The 16,393-nt window shown below is 35.6% G+C and overlaps 6 protein-coding genes across 8 annotated transcripts; 3 read left to right on the top strand and 3 right to left on the bottom strand.

Moving 5' to 3' along the window:
• Positions 1 to 1,262: 1,262 nt before the first annotated feature.
• LOC110842977 (adipocyte plasma membrane-associated protein) lies at positions 1,263 to 4,989 on the top strand. 2 transcript variants are annotated; one of them, XM_035847821.1, is made up of 9 exons: positions 1,263 to 1,606; positions 3,184 to 3,386; positions 3,457 to 3,570; positions 3,657 to 3,960; positions 4,138 to 4,199; positions 4,272 to 4,342; positions 4,422 to 4,574; positions 4,640 to 4,753; positions 4,816 to 4,989. In XM_035847821.1, exons 2-9 carry the CDS (start codon positions 3,203 to 3,205, stop codon positions 4,915 to 4,917), a joined length of 1,104 nt encoding a protein of 367 aa, XP_035703714.1. In that variant the 5' UTR covers positions 1,263 to 1,606; positions 3,184 to 3,202; the 3' UTR covers positions 4,918 to 4,989. The 2 variants fall into 2 exon arrangements, with proteins under 2 accessions (XP_035703714.1, XP_021944561.1); XM_022088869.2 differs by lacking the exon at positions 1,263 to 1,606 and adding an exon at positions 2,518 to 3,022.
• Positions 4,990 to 5,223: 234 nt separating this feature from the next.
• LOC110842979 (adipocyte plasma membrane-associated protein) lies at positions 5,224 to 7,651 on the top strand. Its single transcript, XM_022088871.2, has 8 exons — positions 5,224 to 5,689; positions 5,873 to 6,090; positions 6,185 to 6,301; positions 6,486 to 6,789; positions 6,872 to 7,004; positions 7,068 to 7,208; positions 7,279 to 7,392; positions 7,466 to 7,651. The coding sequence occupies exons 1-8, from the start codon at positions 5,586 to 5,588 to the stop codon at positions 7,565 to 7,567; spliced, it is 1,233 nt and encodes a 410-aa protein (XP_021944563.1). The 5' UTR covers positions 5,224 to 5,585; the 3' UTR covers positions 7,568 to 7,651.
• A 119-nt stretch (positions 7,652 to 7,770) lies between these two features.
• On the top strand, positions 7,771 to 10,345 carry LOC110842978 (adipocyte plasma membrane-associated protein). The gene is made up of 12 exons (XM_022088870.2): positions 7,771 to 8,312; positions 8,419 to 8,574; positions 8,637 to 8,689; positions 8,758 to 8,871; positions 8,944 to 9,186; positions 9,248 to 9,314; positions 9,408 to 9,485; positions 9,580 to 9,634; positions 9,736 to 9,876; positions 9,955 to 10,015; positions 10,093 to 10,145; positions 10,216 to 10,345. Exons 1-12 carry the CDS (start codon positions 8,203 to 8,205, stop codon positions 10,315 to 10,317), a joined length of 1,233 nt encoding a protein of 410 aa, XP_021944562.1. The 5' UTR covers positions 7,771 to 8,202; the 3' UTR covers positions 10,318 to 10,345.
• A 241-nt stretch (positions 10,346 to 10,586) lies between these two features.
• On the bottom strand, positions 10,587 to 12,147 carry LOC118434393. Its single transcript, XM_035847819.1, has 2 exons — positions 11,753 to 12,147; positions 10,587 to 11,698 (listed from the first exon to the last, which is right to left on the bottom strand). Exons 1-2 carry the CDS (start codon positions 12,144 to 12,146, stop codon positions 10,686 to 10,688), a joined length of 1,407 nt encoding a protein of 468 aa, XP_035703712.1. The 5' UTR covers position 12,147; the 3' UTR covers positions 10,587 to 10,685.
• Positions 12,148 to 12,594: 447 nt separating this feature from the next.
• On the bottom strand, positions 12,595 to 14,176 carry LOC118434353. Its single transcript, XM_035847649.1, has 4 exons — positions 14,151 to 14,176; positions 13,892 to 14,058; positions 13,746 to 13,811; positions 12,595 to 13,655 (listed from the first exon to the last, which is right to left on the bottom strand). Exons 1-4 carry the CDS (start codon positions 14,174 to 14,176, stop codon positions 12,595 to 12,597), a joined length of 1,320 nt encoding a protein of 439 aa, XP_035703542.1.
• A 291-nt stretch (positions 14,177 to 14,467) lies between these two features.
• Positions 14,468 to 16,391, bottom strand: LOC110843489 (aldose reductase-related protein 2). Of its 2 annotated transcripts, XM_035848165.1 has the most exons (7): positions 16,248 to 16,391; positions 15,879 to 16,062; positions 15,631 to 15,796; positions 15,337 to 15,579; positions 15,128 to 15,271; positions 14,799 to 15,070; positions 14,468 to 14,723 (listed from the first exon to the last, which is right to left on the bottom strand). In XM_035848165.1, the coding sequence occupies exons 1-6, from the start codon at positions 16,304 to 16,306 to the stop codon at positions 14,847 to 14,849; spliced, it is 1,020 nt and encodes a 339-aa protein (XP_035704058.1). In that variant the 5' UTR covers positions 16,307 to 16,391; the 3' UTR covers positions 14,468 to 14,723; positions 14,799 to 14,846. The 2 variants fall into 2 exon arrangements, with proteins under 2 accessions (XP_035704058.1, XP_021945148.2); XM_022089456.2 differs by having other exon boundaries at positions 14,468 to 15,070.
• Positions 16,392 to 16,393: the final 2 nt, after the last annotated feature.

Raw genomic sequence — 16,393 nt, 5'->3', positions numbered from 1 at the left:
CATAGAAAAACGGTATTGGATCGATATCCCTGGATGGAACTTTACTTTGGAACTGGAACTTTGGAAATGTGCTTGATTTTGTACATTCCAGCTTCTATTTGTAGTCCTGTTGTTCTCATTTGCAAGTACTGTTTCCACATATACGTGTTATTTTACATATTCAGTGTCGCTAGTATATATTTATCTCATGATGATCTACATACATATAGACTTTAAGAGAAAATGTATTTTTTTGTGGAAAAATGTAGTAGTTAGTAGTAGCGAAATCAAGCACTTGAAAGCACGCAAGAAACTGTTTGTATATAATACCCGTTCATTACTTATCGATTTCTATTTTCAATGTGTTACGTTCAAGAAGTGGGGTTAACGTTGAAGGTTAAATAAATCAAGTGGGATGGACCTAGCATAAATAAATAAAACTTTTTGTTAGTGTATTTATTTGCATATGTACGTTTTCCCAATATCTGGTAATACTCATTCCTGCATTCCTCAAAACTGGTTGCTTCAAAACCGTTGAAAATTATAGCTTAAAAATGCTCAAATAGCATGTTGTTTTATTTTTCCTTTATGAATAAATCTTAATATGTTGTGTAAATTTAGATTCGCCTGGTTATGCAAATGTACTGAAGTATTTTATACAGTAGGAACTGTAATCTTAATTCCACTCTGGAAGACTTCAATCAATTTGATAGATTAGTTTAGTAAAGTTGAGGAGGACATTTTTATTAAGAATTAATTGACAAGCTTTCAAAACCTCAAGTCAAATATAGTCTGTGTCCTAAATTGTTAGTCTAGAAATCGCAACAATAATATAATTAAAACAATGACGCATCTTTTCCGGCCGATGGGCCGATACGCCCGTCTACATACAACATATGCAAATTATGAATGTAGATTGCTATTTGACGTGGGCAAGTTGCACCTGGGATTTTTCATATCAACAGAATAGATTAAGAATATATATATGTACGTAATGTAGTTTTAGTGTTCTTAAAGTATAAGCTCTCTATAAATAACCGCATATTTTTGTACGTATGTATATATTTGGCTAGGCTTTACACAAATGCATTTAAAGCAGGTGATGGAGGATCTAATGTATGCTTTATTTTAGACTATAAATCATGAAAATAATTCTAAGCATGATTTAAAAGTCGAATTTTCATATCCCATAATCAAAGAAAGTAGTTATCTGTGTGTCCATCTGTGTATCTGTGTGTCCACTGTTTTTGCAAACTCATATTCGCAGACCTAGTTTCAGGTTTAATCATAACCAGTATATAGAGTGGTGCAAATTAAATAGCAAATTAAATAGCGTGAGTTTAATGTCAATATCAGTCTCATTGATAAAATCTATAAAAATTTACAATGTAAAAATGTGCCCTATGCCGTGTGCATGAAGCCCAAGTCAAGGTCCACTTAATTGTAGCAAGAACTTATTTTTATACTCATCCTCAGACATAACTTTTGTTGACCAATTTAGTTCAACTCAAAATCAAGTGTTATAATTGGTCCAAGAAATCAGTGTGACAATTCTATTGAATTCTATCGCACTTGTAGTTTGAATCGCAGATCAGACGGACAGACGAGATCACCTTATAAGCCCTGGGTAAAACTCATATGTTGTTATGATGTGCAATTTCCTTCATGTATGTATTCGAGATTGTGTGATACTAACAAATAAAAAATAATATCAAATACATTTCCTTGAAAGGGTTTGATTCTTAAATAGGTTCAAATGGGTGACAATATTTTGATACTAACAATAAGTGTGTGAAACTGCATTTACAACTTCTGTAGGTAATTTAAACCTATGCAGATTACATATTTTTGCTACTGGTGGACGTTTCAAATATGCTTGCAACTGTAGATCTTGATCTATAGCGCAATCTGCTCTGATGCATTTCGAATCATGGCCACATTATTGCATTGACAAAGGGTTTACATGCAGAAAAACATGTACATCTGATATATAACGCTATATTAACGGTGTAGACTATTACAATAATTTTCAATTGCCCCAACTCTAAACGTGTTTTACAGAAATTGGCACAATGGTGTATTCGAACTTTAGCATTGCCTTACACATTGCCAATAAGTCATAATTCATGCAAAATATCCAACTCTGAAATTTTACATTTTGCAAAATATTCTCACAATTGTTGTTGTAGACGAATAAAAACGTCATAATTGCACTTGAAATAATGGAAGGAACAAGAATAATTGTGTAATTTCATGTTCATCATGTACATGTAAAATGTTTATAAACCCAACAATACAATAAAATATATTACATCTTTATTTTGACATACTTATGTACATACGTATGAATGTATGTATATATGCTAAAGGTTAAGGTAATGTTCAATGAACTTGTACACTAAATTTCATAGTGCAAATTTTGCATTCACAATATGCAATGACAATTTCTGAAATCATAATATCAAAATTAATCTTAATTACCAACATCTGTGACATATATAAAATTCAGGCTTTGATTTATGCACGTAATATGCATGTAATAATGAAGTCGATGTTACCACGCGTATACATACAGGCATATCTCGAACATACCTATCCTACAGTAATTGGGATTAATCAATTAACCATTGACAATGCTTGTGTATACGAGAGGATTCTTTATATGTGTGTGCATGCACGTTGGGGTGACCTTCATTGGTCTTCACAAGTTTAATTTGGATGTATGGGGCAGTGAATTCCAGTGAATTGATAATACCTTGAGATCCAGCAGGTGATGAGATGACGACATGACGATGATATCGGGTTCTCATAGCTTAAGTTAATGTAATAAAATACTCCAGCATAGTATTAAATTGATTTTAGTACAATCAATCAGTGCTCTTACGCTAAAAATTTTAAAGCTAAATTTTCATAAAATTAGGATGGGGTTTATTATTTTCATAGTGAAGACTTTGTTAAAAGTCACGCTAGCAATTGCAGTGTTCGTTGCTGCACTTTTAATAACTCCAGGACTTCCTCCTAATCTCAAATTTGAATCATTCACGTAAGTATTTATGCATATGTGTAAGTAGCCCCTTTTTAAATGCTCATTTTCGTAGTAGAACAGAGTATGCATAGTCTGTTCTTGTAGCATATCCTTGAAATTTATTGTCGTAAATATTTATGTACAACTGAACTGTGTATTGTGAAATAACAATAATGCAGACTGACTCCAGCGAAACTGATGTCACCGACCAACAGTATCCTTGACAAAGCAGAACCCTTGAAGCTTAACAGGGAGATTATTGGACCAGAGTCGATCGCCTCGCGTGGAGACGACCTGTTCACCGGTCTAATATATGGTGACATCATTAAAATTAATAAAGATGGCAAGGTGACCACCGTAGCAAAAACTGGAAAGGAATGTCGTAAGTCAATGTCGAATCGCAATTTCAATAAGGATTTTGTTGACATTTCTTTATCCTTTGGGACATGTAGAAGGTCATCATTGGGATACAAAATGTGGACGACCTTTAGGAATGAGATTTCATCGAGGCAAGTTGGTCGTTGCTGATGGAGCGCTTGGCATACTCCGTGTTGACGTTGACACTGGTATTAATATAAAAATAGTATGTAATTATAATAACGGTGGACAGTCACTGAATTAATCCTTTCATTTTGTTTGCAAATATTTCTAGGATCAATCGAAACTTTGACGCCAACTGGCGAAATAGTTGACGGGAAAGAAATGAGTTTTCCGGATGATTTAGATGTAGACACGAATGGAAATATTTACTATTCGGATGCCTCGACGAATGGAAATATGCGATCTGCTACACTAGAACTTTTTGGCGAACCGTCTGGTCGCCTTTTGAAATATAATGCAAAGACCAAAAAGACTGAAGCCTTGCTCAATGGTCTCCATTTTCCAAACGGCATCCAATTATCACAAAATGAAGACTTTGTTTTGGTAGCGGAGTTCATGAGAGCTCGTATCATAAGGTAAAATCTTCTAATATAATATACAATGTGCATATGTATGTGTGCCCTTGATACGAAGCAAGAATAACTCAATTATTGTAATTTCTGAATACATATCTACATCGTGTCTTCGTATTCGTCGTAAATTCTAAGAATTTTGCTCTAGGCATGATTCTTTTTCACTAATTGAATTTGCAGATATTTTCTAAAGGGAGCGAGGAAAGGCGAACATGAAGTATTTGTAGATGGTCTTCCCGGACGTAAGGATTTACGAATGAATTAAAAATCAGCACGCAAATTGTAATTATGCTCCTACATAATTTTAATTTTAGTTCCTGATAACATAAGACCCAACGGGCGTGGTGGCTATTACATAGGCCTCTTCATGCCTCGCTACCCTTACGTGAGTGATTTATTGCTCAAAATGACAGAAAAACTGAATAAAATATCAGAAGCAAAATAATAACTTTAATTGTGACCAGGCAAAGGCAGGAGAAAATTTGGTCGATGTTTTAAGCGATAAACCCTTACTTAGGAAACTAATAGTGAGGATACAATATTTATTCCTGTCATTAATAAATACAATCGAAGTATTTACGGGCCCGGATGTCCTGATTGACCAAGTCCGATCAACCGTGAGTCAAATTAGCTTGCATACATATTCGAAGTAATTTTCTACATACGTCACATTCGTGCACAGGTACAACTTCTCGGATCGAACCCAGAAAATATGGAAGTGCCAAAAAAATCCATTGTTACAGAAATTGATGGAAATGGAAAAATTATTAAGCATCTTGAAAATAAAATTGGAGGGGTATTTACTATTTTTTTACGAGAATTTGTATATGCAATTAAATACTATATTGGACTTTTCAGGCTATTGCCATTAGCGAAGTGCATGTAGGACCTACATTCACTTATTTTGGAACAGCAGTAAAGAAAACTATTTGGAAAATTAAGACAAAAGATTTGCAATAAATCTATATTTGTAATATAGCTTTGCATATTTAAAATAAAAACATCCTAATAGAAACAGTAAAACCAACCAAATTTTATAAGGTTGAACTATAATAATTGATTAATTATAATTACTGTTTGTAGAACCTATGAGCCTCTCGTAAGTAATGGTTTAGAAAATTTTGACACTGCATCAACAAAAAAACTATACAGTGGTAATTCCCATTCATGTTACGTATATATAGCCAACCAAGCCGGTTGATAATGACCTTGTATGTATGATGCCACACGAGGTTCCAAATGTCAATTTCAGTATATAAACATATACCCATAACATTTGCACCTTGGAAGCACATTGGCTGGGATTTATAATTGCTTTGTCAGTGTGGGCAGTATTTTACCGTTTGTAGATTTATCAGGCTGCTTAATAACAATTTAATTAATGATTTACTCTTGAAATAATAAGTGCATAGTCATGGTGGATTACACTACATCATAGTATACACAGAAATATAAACTAATAAACCAATCAATAAATATCGTCAGGATATTCCAGCTACAAAGTTTTCTCAGTCAGACGTGTATGTTTTGAATTTGTACTTATAAAATCGAATTACAACTCGTAATTTATACATAAGTTAAAATACGTACGTGGGTCATCTCAAGCAATTAAAGCCCTGAATTCAAGGATGGGGCTTTTACTAAAATTATTAGCAATTATTGTGCTTTCCATTGCCGTCATTTTCTTTGCCCCTGGGATTCCACCTCATAATCTTCAGTTTGAAGCTTACACGTAAGTACATACATACATAGGTAAATGTAGTTCAAGTTAAAGAGAATTAAATAAAGTATGACTGTGACACAGCAGCATTTAATATCTGAGGAAGCTTATGAATTTTTTACATAATCGATAAAACAACATGGTTTAATTTCTAAGCAAATATTTTACTCAATCTTCCTGGAAATATGTACAAAGGTTAGAGTCACCTCTACCGCTGGAAGGAAAATTGGCCAATAACAATATTCTAGACAAAGCTGAAGAGATAAAAGTGGATCGTGAGTTCCAAGGTCCGGAATCCATTGCGTTTCGAGGCGATGAAATATTCACGGGATTGATTGGTGGAGAACTGGTACGAATCAAAAATGGAAAGTCGACGACCATCATCGAGAAAACGAAGAATAATAAACCATGCGGTAGAAATAAAGGGCATAAATTAATTCAGTTATTCCGAAATGTTTGTACCGAGCTTGTATAAACTAATGTATGTAAATGCTTGTATGCTCTCAGAGGGTTCGTGGGATGTCAAGAATTGTGGTCGTATTGCTGGTCTCCGATTTGGTTTTGATGGAAAGTTGTACGTGGCTGATGCGGCAAATGGAATATTTAAGGTGGATGTTGACGCAGGTAAACTTTGTTCTCCAAAATGTCCAGCATTATTATCGCAAATATGCATCTAAAAGAAATTCTATGAAACGTAACGATGATGATGCTGATGCTATAATAAATGCGTGTATTGAGATAGTATCCCAATTTCTCAAATAATCTAAGCAATACCAAAATGTGTTGACATCCGAGAATTTAAATGCAGGAAGTGTCGAAACCCTTGCTTCGTGTGACGTGGAGATTGATGGAAAACGGCCTTTGTATCCCGATGATCTCGACGTTGGAAAAGACGGGTCCGTTTACTGGTCGGATGCGAGCACCGTTGCTGATGTTCAAAATACGCTTTTTGAGTTTCTTGGATCTGGCACCGGGCGACTAATTAAATATGATCCAAAAACAAAAAAGAACACAGTTCTCATTTCTAGCATGCATTTTTCTAATGGGGTGCAGTTATCGGAAAATGAAGATTTTGTACTGGTCACAGAAACAGCAAGGGCCAGAGTGTTGAGGTTTTATTTATTTGCTTCAAAAAACATTTTGATTCCCGATAAAAATGCCCTGTAAATATGTATGTTTAAAAAATCCATCTAGATATTATTTGAAAGGAGAAACGAAAGGGAAATCGGATATATTCATAGATCGCCTCCCTGGCCTACCGGACAACGTTAGACCCAATGGCAAAGGAGGGTTTTACATTGTGCTGATTTCACCAAGAGTGGCTTCTGTAATTCACAAATAATTGAATTTAATTTCAGTTTGACATTATTATAATGTATTCTTTGTACAGGAAGTTAGTCTGGTGGATCTTATTGGTCCGCTACCATTGGTCCGAAGATTTATTTGTCGCATTCTCCATCTTGTTGTGGCATCCCTTCAGTTTGTAGATTCGTTCTTCCCAAGTACTGTTACCCGAGAGTGGATTGCATATGTTAGAAGGCATTTCGTGTTCCCGATTATAAATTTTTTGAAATATTCATGTAAATATGCATGATTTGTAGGTTCAACATGTAGGCCCTCTTGGTGATCTGGAGAAACTACCCTACAAGTCCATAGTTGTTGAAACTGATGGAACGGGCAATATCATTGGGAGCTTGCAGAATGAGAAAGGCCCCGTAAATGCGACCTTTATGTATTTCTCATAATACAGATGAACAATTCTTAGCCTATATTCTCACAAACTTTCAGGTGACTGGTCTCAGTGAAATACGCTTGGATAAGGAGTATGCATACCTTGGCTCACCTGCACAAAGAAAAATGTTTCGTATTAAACGAGAATTTTTAAAATGAGAACAACTCTTGAGACTTACGTCATTTTAATCAGTTAATTGATCAAGCTGTAATAAAGATGAAACTTCATGACATAAATATCGACATATAAATATGTACGTATATGTACATATGCTCTATGTACAATATGTGCAATGCGATTTTGCATACAACAAAGGATATTTCAAAGAGATTTTGATTGCAAGTGAGGGAAACCTGGATACATCGCAACCGCACATCACAAGCTACATTCATTTGACAAAGTTATTTATTATTCATCATATTCAGTAATATATAATCATATAGCGCACAGATCGGCAAAAAATAACTGCTACAAGTTTACCTTCGTAACTCTTACTCAATGGAAAACGAAGGTCGTCGTAAGAAACTCGAGTATTCTTGGATACCAAATCATATACTGATACCAGTTGATTCTTAATATTATACCACTGAATTTAACTTTTGAGTGCATACGTATTGATGATTAGAACATGAATCCCATAAAGTCAGCAAAATCCTTGACATTGACACTTTCATTAAACTAAATAAACTGACAGCCGGTGAAGTGTCCATACTTATTTTATAATACAAATACGCATCGTATTTGTTAGTAGATCAATTTTTGTACTTAAACTAAGTTCAACAGCGACAATAAAATGGGGGTGGTTTTGTTAACTTTCCAAATGTTCTTTTTTACTTTGGTGCTGGTGCTGTTTATCATGCTTGTGCCAGGAATACCTCCGCATTACAAATTTGAGGCCTACTCGTAAGTTGGAGCATATAACGTTGGTCTATTCGAAACTAATTTATTTTATATGTATCTGTGTATCCAGTTGCATATTTACATATTTAAAATATTGATATCATTTTAGACTTAGACCTCCACGAAAAATGGAAGGGAAATTGACACCAAATGATATTTTGGACCGAGCGGAACTCGTGGTTGAAGGGAAGTTTATAGGACCTGAGTCGGTGGCAGTCTTGGGAGATTTTGTCTACACAGGAGTTCATGGAGGAGGCATTATCAGGTTTCATTTGTTTTAAAAAATATTCAAATAGATTCCTGATAAAAATGATAAATATGTATCAGGGTTGATGCTAAAGGCGACTGGAAAAAAGTGGCTCAAATTGAAGGGGAATGTGGTATGGTGGATCAACATGTACATAATTTAATTGGAATGGTTATGTGCATATTTTTATATATATTTAAGATGATAATTGGAAATCGCCTTGTCCCAGACCATTGGGGTTGAGATTTGCCAAAGATGGAAAGCTGATTGTTGCTGATGGATATAAGGGTCTCGTAGAAGTTGATGTCAATTCGGGTATGATTGACTAAAGTGATACAGTATAATTTATGTAATAAAATTTAACAATACTTCACGTATGCGTTAAAGGAGCAAATAAGGTTATTTTGCCGTTCGGAACAATAATGGATTATGATCAACTTCCGATAAATTTTGTGGACGACTTGGATATTGACCGCGACGGGGTCATTTACTTTTCTGATGCAAGCCAAGTTTCCACCATGGGAAATATTTTTCCCGAAGCCTTTGGCGAACCGACTGGTCGTTTGATAAAGTTTGACCCAAAAACCAAAAAGACTGAAGTCTTAATTAACAGACTACATTTCGCTAATGGTATGGAATGCAAATAATTAAGTAAAGTTAGATTATTAAACCTAAAACCTGGATTACTTAGGTGTTCAATTATCGAGGAAAGAGGATTTTGTAGTCGTTTGCGAATCTGTCAGATCTCGGGTCTGGAAGTATGTTGCACCAATTTTGTCAGCAATATTTATTACTTATTGCTTATAATTTTAATCAAGTATTCATTCGTAATTATGAAATGCCTTGCACAGGTACCATCTTCAAGGGCCCAAAAAAGGAACAAAAGAAGTGTTTATTGAGGGTCTCCCAGGAATATGTGACAATATCAGGTGTGTGAGTCGAATTAATCCATACGAATCGTATGGATTTCTGTCCCTGTCTGACTTCAGATTATTGACGACACTTGCATAATAAATGTTTCAGGTCCAATGGAAAAGGGGGATTTTATATCAGTTTGGTTACACCAGATAATGAAGAAGTATAAACTCCATTCCATGCTTTATTACATCAATGTATTAAAAAAAATTTCAGCTTGTTTGTAAAAAATATGTCTTCCCTTTTTCCAAATTCCAAATTCAGACTCCAAATTCTATGCGACAATTCATGGCTATTCCTGCAGTAAAGAAGTTGATCCTCCGTGTACAATATCTGCTACGGGCATCGCTTGAGCTCATTGACAGCTATTTTTCAAACCCATTAACAAAAATTGCACACAGCTACGTGAGTAAAACCATATATAATATTCAAAATAGACAATGTACGAAAATTTGTTGAAATATAATTATTATAATTATGTAGGTATGTCATTTGGGACCGTTTGGTGATACGAAATACATGCCATCAAAAGTTATCATTGTGGGTTAGTTCAAGACTCAAATTGTATTTTCTACTTGAAAGAAATATGTAAAAAAAAAAATTGAAATTTTTTGTATTAAGACATTGAAGAATCCGGCAACATTTTAGGAAGCTTGCAGACTAAAAATGGTCAAGTAAGAAAACTTAGTCTAAAGTCATTATAAAAGTGTGGAATCAGAATAGTAATTATTTATTAATTATCAGATGGCCTTCATCAGCGAAATTGGGCTGGGTGGAAAATTTACATACTTTGGAAGCCCATACACTGACAAGTTATGGCGAATTAAGACTGAATATCTTGTCTAGAAAATAAAGTTAATTCTGAATCATGCAATGAAATATTTCCTTTTTATTTTTGCATTAGGGTCAAGGGTATACTTTCATCAATATCAATGGTTGATGGTGCATATGTTTTGTAAAGTAAATAAGGTCCGGTTAAACAAAATGAAAAAATCGTGTATTCAATATTTATTTATCTACTTACATTTATTTAATACTACATACTTATTAGAGATGTGTATGTATAACATATTTTATAATGATCAATTAAAAAAGAGTTGAAAAGTTCTCATTTCGTGAATATTTTTTATTATTATACAGTCAGTTAGTAATTTTGAAATATTTGCATTACAATGCAATGGATGTATTTTGTGATGTAAAAGTAAAATTATAATTTACATTGGGTTGGTATCGACTTTGCTATTTAGGAATTTGACCCTGGTTTTTGGTTTCTTGGACTTGGTGTCGTTCGTTGCGATAGGTAAACTGGTGGGTCCATCACTCGAACCGGAACGTTTCACTTTGAGGTTGCTTTTTCTATCTATTATTCGTTTTCCTTTCTCCCCTTCTGCAGTTTTCTCTAATTTCTCTTCATCATCCTTCTTCTTTGGTATAATCCTCTTGGGGACAAGTTTTCCTTTCGGTTTGTGTATTCGTAGTTGCTGCAAGAGATGAAAATCCGGTAAGACATCCGCATCCGGTTGTTGTCCATTGTCAGCCCCTTCCAACATCTGTCCTTCCCTTTCCTCATTTGGTTTGGCTGGAGCAATAGTTTTTCCACTTGCGAGACGATATACCACAAAACAGCCCCAACTCAGTTTCTCAAGGAAGATGACCAGCTCATCAATTAGTCTTCGTAAGTCTTGAACTTCTGTCAGCATGTCTGACCTTTCCATGGATTGAAGGGTGAGTAAAAACTGCTGAAGGTTCAGCTTCTCTCGAGATGAAGTGTACAGAAGAACTTTGAACACCTCTTGACATCCCAACATGAGGGTGTAGAGGTCCTGAAAAGCTCGCATCAAAGTGAACATAATATCCTGAAGTTGTTCTCCAGTAGGTCCCTTGAGGTTGACCTTGTTGTAATATTCTGTAGCTTTGTCGACGACTACGCGAAATTTCTGAACAGTGTCAGCATTAAATGCTGGATCCGGTACTTTTATGCGTCCTCGCGTGATTGTGTCGAATGCTCGGATGTCTTTGGGATAACGCAAAAAGTCCTCAGCGCTGTACAGAGCTATTGCTGTTTGGTTGAGACGATGCGTTGGAACAAAAGCTTCTCGAGTGAGAACTGTCAAGCACAGTGTGAGCTCAGAAAGTTGGATGATTTCGGAGGAAGGATTTACTTTTTTGATGCCTTTGGACAATTGTTCATCTTCAGCGACCAGGTTGGACAGTGACTCCCTGACTTCTACTTATAAATATGTAAGCTTTGCAGACACTGAACCTCTAAATATATACGTACCTTTCAAGTGGTCAAGAGATCTTCGTCCCGAGCGGAGGACGTTGCTCAAAAGACAGTCCTTGAACGCTGGTGGCAAGAACCCGTTGGGAACGTCGAGTCGGGTGAAAGCATACGATGAGCTGTTGTTGTTGCCATCATTTGGAACATCTCCACTTGTGGTTTCGGGTTTGCTCTGCGGAGATGGTGGTTCAGTGTTGGGTTGTAAGCTCGGAGATGTTTCAATTTTATTTGACACACCATCGACCAATTTCTTTGGAAGCTTCTTCATGTGTGCTGTTTCTGACTGCAGGCTGTCCAATTTCGATACACCTTTTTTGATCTTGCTACCAGTTTTTGGGGTAGCACCTCCGAGAGTAGTACCTCCAGTGGCGGATTTGGTTGGCTCCAGACTCATTTTAACCTTATCACTTGATCCTAGGTATACAGAGTTCCGTTGATCTCTTATCATGCCTGACTGGCCTACTGTTCATATGAGAAATAGTATTGGTACTACAATGACAAGTTACTATGATGATATAAGATCTCTCTCTAGTGAAGTTTTGTAAGTATTCTCATCCAATTTGAGAATTGGATGAGACCTTCTAGAGTCAAAAATCATCATCATCAAAGAGTAACTGGTACATATGAACATGAAAATGTGCTATTTATTATTATAGCGATTCATGTTTTATTATGTTGTTAAATTTGAGATGGCCAAAAGTGCGGAATGCGGATTATTGGAATAATTTATAGATTTCTAGTATAAAATAAAATAAGGCGTGGGTCTCTTATTTCGATATAACTATTATTTTGGTATACCATTAAACTAGCCTATTTTCGATTTATTTATTTTACTGATGTGATTATTTCTTTGTTTTGTTATCATTACGAGACGAAACTTTTGGTGGCAAATTCTTTGACATAGAATTCCGAAGAGTTTTGACTTTGTCTGCAACGACCTGGGGTTTGCTGTCTTCATCAAGTTTTTCTTGTTTGCCCAAAACTTTTTCCAATTTTGATATAAATTTTACATTTTTGATGATCGTTTTATTAAGTGGTTCAGAGAGTGACTTGGATTTGTTGGGCAAAGCTTTATGAGAATCTTTAACTCGTTTGGTGTCGTAACCTGGCAGAGCACCTGAGGAGGTTACTCTTGGGGTTGATACCGTTTTCTCCTTCTTCTTCTGCTGACCTTGTTTCTTGGCTGGACGAATTTTTCCAGTTTTACTATTTTCTCGTTCAATTTCCTCAAAATTCTTCAGTTTTAGGCTTCCTTCCTTTCTGATGGCTTCAAACCTAATTTCTTTACCAGTACACCTTCCCCAAATATCAGCTAAACTCCAACCAAGCCGGTCCAGTAAAATGTTGATTTCGTCAAATTGTCTTCGCAAATTTTGGAGCTCTGTGATGATGTCGTTGATCTCTTGTGGTTTCAATCTCTCGATGTATTGACAAAGAACTTGCTTCCCTTTTATACTGCTATACAGCAAAACTCTGAAGACTTCACTGATAAAATTCGAGGAGTCACAAAGCTCTTTCATCGCTTGCTCAAATGAGGTGTAAATCTTGATAAAGTTGTTACGACAGGGCGAAGATGAGCACAACCCTGTAGCTGACTCTGTTTCTTCTTTTGCCAGTTTCTCAGCAGCGCTATGAAGATAAGTTAGGCACATGCTTGTTGCATCGTTACAACTGAAATGAGAAATTGGGATACGTCCTGACGATGAAAAGTCGAGAATGCTCAATTCCTTTGGATCACGTAGAAAGTCGGTGGCAATGTGTAATCCCATGGCATTCTCATTTATGCGCTGAGACAAGCTTGAAGCTTCGCTAACCATGCTTATCAGATTGCCAACAGTTTGAGACAATTGTCGCCCGACGATCTCTCTTACAGATTTGCTTTTGGCTCGCATTTCAGTTGTGGCTAGGCGTTGAGTAAAATAAGACATTTAATATATAGCAAATTATGAAGTATCTATTAATGCTTGAAAATGCATTTAAGCATTAAACATACCCATAAACGCACTGAGTAAATTGTCCCGAACAACATATAATGAAGCAATGCAGCGTTGATTGCAACCTAATTTTATAAAAATATAGACACATTCTCGATAGTACCCAAAAATGGGAAATATCTCTTTCAAAGATCTTCATTCTTACCGATAGCTTGTGACATGATGCATTGTTTTGGAGCAGAACTGTCTCCAGAACCGGATGATGGGACCGCAGGTTTTTTATTTTTGATCCCTGCGACCTTTTGCAAAAGTTTCTCGAGTTTTTTCTTTGGATTTGTCCGAAGAATATTGTCCAACAAATTCATATATTCTCTGCAGAAAAGTTGCAGATAAGTTTGTTATAAGAAAGTATGAGTGACATTATTACAAATTATGTAATATCCAATTATAATCATCCTGCTTACTCTTGAGCATGGTCATCATCAGCCATAATGTAAAAATTATGACCTCTTGAACTGGACAATGTACAGTGTTTTAGAGAGCGAGTAATTTTAAAACCAACAGTGACGAAATAAGTATGAAATGAGAAATGAGCATAAAAATATGCAGTTGACAAATTGACAGGCACAATTTGATATAAGTAATTTGAAACCTAGGCAATTTATAACGTTTTGCGCTTGACCAGATTGTATATTTATCAATGTGAATAATAAAATATGGTCAGAAATCTTTTAATGAGAAGATTGAATATGGATTGAATTTATTTGATCAATATGTGGATAATTATAATTATTCATTTTGCAAATGAGGATAATCATATATAATGCATGCGTATATATACTAACATATTTATTTCGTGACATATTTATTTTAAATTTATGTTAATAAATAATTTTCCATTTTTTTAAATGATGGGTCAATTTATTTACAAAAATTTTGTAAGTGGTCGAATGGTGATCTCGGATGCCCAGTAAGACTTAATAATCAAGAGAGGTTTTCTCAACCCACCAACATCGGATTTTCCTCTACTTTCCATCCTAGCCAAGTAAGTTGTAAAGTGTCTTTTGCTTTGTCGATATGTTATGATTTTAATAATTTTTTAGGTGTACAACCTCTGGGAAAACTATTTCTCAATTGTGTGTCAATGTGATGAGTAAAAACTAATGATGGGGATTCAATGATTCATCAATTTTGGGCGAAAATGGGAATTCATGATGTGTGCGAAAACTTTCTCCTAAAAAGGAATAGTCAAACGTCCTTTCAAACTGCCCTTTGTCCAAACTATCGAGTTGCTTCATTTCGCTTGGGATCAGATAAAAGTTGAAAATGTCCAAATTTTCTTGAAGCCGTTCTTTTGAAGATGCTTTTGGAATGACCGTGATACCTGTTTGCATGTTGAATCAACATCGATCTCAAAAAACGAAAACTTTGAAATTTTTACCTTTTTGAATTGCATGTCGCAAAAGAATTTGTGCTGAACTTTTTTCACATTTTTCTGCCAAGCAGACAACCATAGGATCAGTTAGAAGGTTTCCAACTTTACAGTTTCCTTTGCTAAACAATATTTTGTCTCGATTTGGTGAACCTACAGTATAAGTCAATACACGTATGGCGAAAGGTCAACATTTTTTAATAAAATAATTTTTCTACCCAACGGACAAAATGCAGTAGTCGTGATGCCATTTTCTTTGCAAAACCTGCGGATATCTCTTTGTTGAAAATAAGCATGTACTTCAATTTGCAAATTGGCTGGCTTTATCACCGCTACGTGCAACAAGTGTTCCAATTGTTCTTCGTTGAAGTTTGAAATCCCGATATTTTTTATTAAACCTTCTTCCACTAACTTTTCCATTTCCTTCCATACTCTTGCAATATCCGTTCCACAATCAGTGGCTATAAAAATGCTTAGAAATAATCAATAAAAAACGCATATTTAATTGTTACCGATCGTTCCATCGGGGCTTGTGGTGAATAGTTCGTCATCATTGCTATATTTTATTCCGACGGGAAGCTGAATGAGATACATATCAAGATACGAGAGTCCCAAGTTTTGGAGAGAAAGTTGACAAAAATGCTTAACTTTCTCTGGGTGCATTCCCGTTGGTGGCAGCTGAAAAATGAAGACCAACAAGTGCTGCATATAAACATGTAAATTAGGATTGGGCAGTTTTCATAATAATCAAAATATTCACTTTGCTCGTAATAAATAATTCCTTCCGCTTGACTCGTTTACTCTCCAGCCAATCGCGAATCACTCGACCAATGGATTGTTCGTTGCAATGCATGAAGGCAGTGTCAATGTGCCTGTAGCCGATGGTCAAGGCTGTGTTCAACACCGCCTCAAGTTCTTCGCCGACCAAATCCCATGTTCCCAGCCTAAATTTCATTATTTACCCAATGATAATTTTATTTTTATACTTGAGTTAAAAAAGATAGAGCTGTGCGGGTCGAGTCTTTTTCAGATAAGCTGAGGTAAAGTTGCTGGTTTCTCACTACTAGGCTCCACCCGCACAGCCCATTCATGCAAAACAGGAACTTCATAATATAAATATCTCCCCTACCCAATGATTGGCATTCTGCACCCACCCCCCAACAATACGTAATCTTTGACTGCTGTCATGATGGGAAGTAGCAAAAAAACCAACAGGAAACGAAAGTTAGACAGAGTTTGAGAGTATTAAGTGAAGTGGTATTCACCGAAATACCA

Source organism: Folsomia candida, unplaced genomic scaffold (assembly GCF_002217175.1).
Source record: "Folsomia candida strain VU population unplaced genomic scaffold, ASM221717v1 Fcan01_Sc002, whole genome shotgun sequence".
Lineage (NCBI taxonomy): Eukaryota > Metazoa > Arthropoda > Collembola > Entomobryomorpha > Isotomidae > Folsomia > Folsomia candida.
This window is presented reverse-complemented; position numbering and strand designations above follow the sequence as displayed.